Source organism: Takifugu flavidus, chromosome 6 (genome assembly GCF_003711565.1).
Source record: "Takifugu flavidus isolate HTHZ2018 chromosome 6, ASM371156v2, whole genome shotgun sequence".
In the NCBI taxonomy this organism is placed as follows: domain Eukaryota; kingdom Metazoa; phylum Chordata; class Actinopteri; order Tetraodontiformes; family Tetraodontidae; genus Takifugu; species Takifugu flavidus.
Genome location: NC_079525.1, coordinates 8,403,644 through 8,406,906, shown reverse-complemented (window position 1 = coordinate 8,406,906; position 3,263 = coordinate 8,403,644). Strand labels below are relative to the sequence as shown.

Sequence of the window (3,263 nt, the reverse complement as noted above, 5' to 3'; positions counted from 1 at the left end):
AAGAACTTTAGAGATAAAAGGAAGGTTGGATATCGGCCTATAATTTGCTAGTACGTCAGGATCTAGTGATGTTTTTTTAAGCAACGGCTTAATCACTGCCACCTTGTAGGACCAGGGTACATAACCTGACAATAAAGAACCATTGAACTAGTCCAGGATAGAACTGCCTATCAATGGTAAAACATCCTTCAACAGGTGTGTTGGGATGGGATCTAAAAGACACATGGTGGTCTTGGATTTCTGAATTAGCGACGACGCCTCAGAAAAATATATAGGGGTGAAGGAGTTTAAGGGCTCGTTGGTGAACCTGTATGTTCCCACATTCAGCACATCTGGTGATGGTCCAGTTGTTGGGATGGCCTGGTTAGCTTTCTCTCTGATAGCTAGAACTTTATCAGTGAAGAAGCTCATGAAGTCTTCACCACTAAGGGAAGAAGGGATATGTGGATCTAAAACACTGTGACTCTTAGTTAATTTGGCCACAGTGCTGAAAAGAAACCTGGGGTTATTCTTGTTTTCTTCAATTAAAGAAGAAAAATAAGCTGTTCTAGCCTTACGGAGGGCCTTTTTGTAAACTAATAGACAGTCTTTCCAGGCTACATGATAGCTGTCTATTTTACAAGAATGCCACTTCCTTTCCAGTCTTCGCACTTTCTGCTTGAGGGTCCTGATATGTGAATTATACCAGGGGGCACACCTCCTCTGATTTACTATTTTCTTTTTCAGGGGGGCAACAGAATCAAGCGTGATTCTCAGTGAGGTTGCTGCACCTTCCGCAATAGAGTCAACCTCGGCAGGGCTTAGATTATAATGATTTATCCCTGGGGAAACACACGGTGGTCCAGGGATTAGCACAGGGATCACTTCCTTAAACTTAGCTACAGCATTATCTGAAAGACATCTGCTATAGTAAGACTTTGTTCTGAGCATAGAAGAATCCTTAATCATAAATGTGAAAGTTGTCATGGAATTTTTAGCCGTTTGGAGAAGAAAAACTATTAATCTAAGTTACTGCGTAGGAGATGGTTTTAATCCAGTCAGTCGGTCAGGATACACACACCGAAGCATGCGGAGAGATCTCTGCTCAATGTATACAGTTCTGATCTTATATAGTTGAAGGCCCGCCCCTGAGGTGCAGACGTCTTCACAGCATGTGTTTGCTGCATACACAGGACACAGGACGCCAACACAGTAGGTGTGCACTGTATGCACCTCAGGAGTTTGGTGCCTTCACAGCGGGTGTTCCGGCTGGCACAAGAATTTGAATGCCTGAGGATGTCCCCCCTCAGTCCTTTGATGCTGGTCTTCCTTCAACCTTTGTTTCCATGTAAATGATTGAGGAACCAAATGGATTCCGTCTGCTCTCCCAGTCTCCATCACACCCTTCCTTTTGTTCTCAATTTACATTTCACAATAGAATACCATTTCAATTTCCTCCTTTTGTATACAATTTACATTCCACAATCAAATTCCATTTCAATTCCCCCCTTTTGATCCTACTTGGATCAACCTGATTTTGACAGTAAACTTGAAATACATCAGTAACTTAGTTCATCTTTATAATCCTCTTCCAGTCCACATTCAGATGAATTGTAAAGTCCGGTTTCTTGAGTGGTGCTAGGGAGAAGATGAGTAGTACTGCTGTGATTGATATCACACCCAGGACACACAGGAATTTCCTCAGGATCAGGTCGGTCCGTCGCCTGGGATGCAAAGGCTTTCCTTGGAGGCTCCTCTTGTTCTTTCGTTGGTGGCTTGGCACGCCACTTGGAGCAGCAGGGACGCTAGTTTCACTCCCTACTGACTGGCTCCTTCGGCTCTGGCACCTTCTTGCAGTGGGACGCGTGGATCCACGTTGCTCTCTCGGCTACTTTCACCGCGGTCTGAGTCACCAGCAGAATTTGGAATGGGCCTTGCCACCGTTTCTGGTTCCACCTGGTCCTCCGGAAGTCTTTGATCACCACGTAGTCCCCTGGATGTAACGGATGGAGCTGTTGGTCCGCTGGAGACGGCAGTGCTGCTTTCACTCGTGCCCGGATTTCTGAAAGAGACTTAGTGAGATTTCTACAATAGGTTAGTACAGAGCTCTCGCATAGTGTCGTGTCTGGGAGGGTCGCCTGCGGAGGGGTGATGCCTACGTTCGGGATTCCTGCAAAGAGAATTTCAAAGGGACTCAGGTTAGCTCTTCCTCTCTTGCGCATTCTCATATACATTAATGCCAGGGGCAAAACCTTAGGCCATGGGAGGCCCGTCTCTTCGCAGCACTTTGCCATTTTTGCCTTCAGGGATCCGTTTTCTCTTTCCACAGCTCCACCACTTTGGGGATGATAGGCACAGTGTCTTTTGATATTTATTCCAAGATAAACTGAGATTTGCGTTAGGGCCTCGTTTACGAAATGTGCCCCGTTGTCGCTCGAGAGTTTTGCAGGGATTCCCCACCTAGGAATTATTTCTGCCAGCAGTGCTCTTGCTACTGAGTTTGCATCTGCTCTGGATGTTGGGATTGCTTCTACCCATTTGGACCACATATCTACAAAAACCAGACAGAATTTTTTACCTTCTGCTGGGTGTAACTCTATAAAGTCCATCATTACATGCTCAAACGGTCGGGTTGGTGGAGGATGAGCTGCTTGTGCTGAATTTGATGTTGGTCTTCCGGGGTTGTGTGTAGCACATACTACGCAGGCTTTACAAAATTTCTCAGCCACTGGGGTGAACCCTTTTGTGAACCAATGCTCTGACATAATTTCTAGCCTTTTGAGGCATGGTCGAGACCATGAGTCAACTTGGCGTAGTGATGGAAAAGAGCAGAGGGCAAGCATGGTTTGCCATTAGGGCCCATCCAGCCGTGTTGAGTATGGACTGCCCCCACCTGGCGCCAGAGCTGCTTATCCTTCTGTGTGGCAAGTGACTGGATGGCAGACAGAGAGGAGGGAACCGTTACCGCACAGAGAGTGGACGGTGTGCTTGGCAGGGCAGCAGCTGTTTTTGCTGCTTCATCTGCACGAGCGTTACCTGCAGATATAGGGTCAGAGAGATTAGTGTGAGCGGTCCATTTACAGATTGCGACCTGTGAGGGGAGAAGGACAGCGTCCAAAAGAGCCGCCACCAGCCGATGATTCAAGATGGGAGCGCCGTCAGACTTGAGGAAGCCCCTGTGCTTCCACAATGCTCCAAAGTCATGAACTACACCAAAGGCGTACCTAGAATCAGTGAAGATGGTAACTGACTGGTTGGCTGCGAGGTGGCAAGCTCTGGTAAGG

General features: G+C 47.0%; 1 protein-coding gene across 1 annotated transcript; it reads right to left on the bottom strand.

The window, feature by feature from the left end:
• Positions 1-1,008: 1,008 nt before the first annotated feature.
• Positions 1,009-2,748, bottom strand: LOC130527509 (protein NYNRIN-like). Its single transcript, XM_057036122.1, has 2 exons — positions 1,704-2,748; positions 1,009-1,617 (listed from the first exon to the last, which is right to left on the bottom strand). The coding sequence occupies exon 1, from the start codon at positions 2,742-2,744 to the stop codon at positions 1,791-1,793; it is 954 nt and encodes a 317-aa protein (XP_056892102.1). The 5' UTR covers positions 2,745-2,748; the 3' UTR covers positions 1,009-1,617; positions 1,704-1,790.
• Positions 2,749-3,263: the final 515 nt, after the last annotated feature.

What these genes read in the sequence shown, in the direction of transcription:
- LOC130527509 (XM_057036122.1), bottom strand. Translation starts at nt 2,744, where the DNA reads ATGTCAGAGCATTGGTTCACAAAAGGGTTCACCCCAGTGGCTGAGAAA.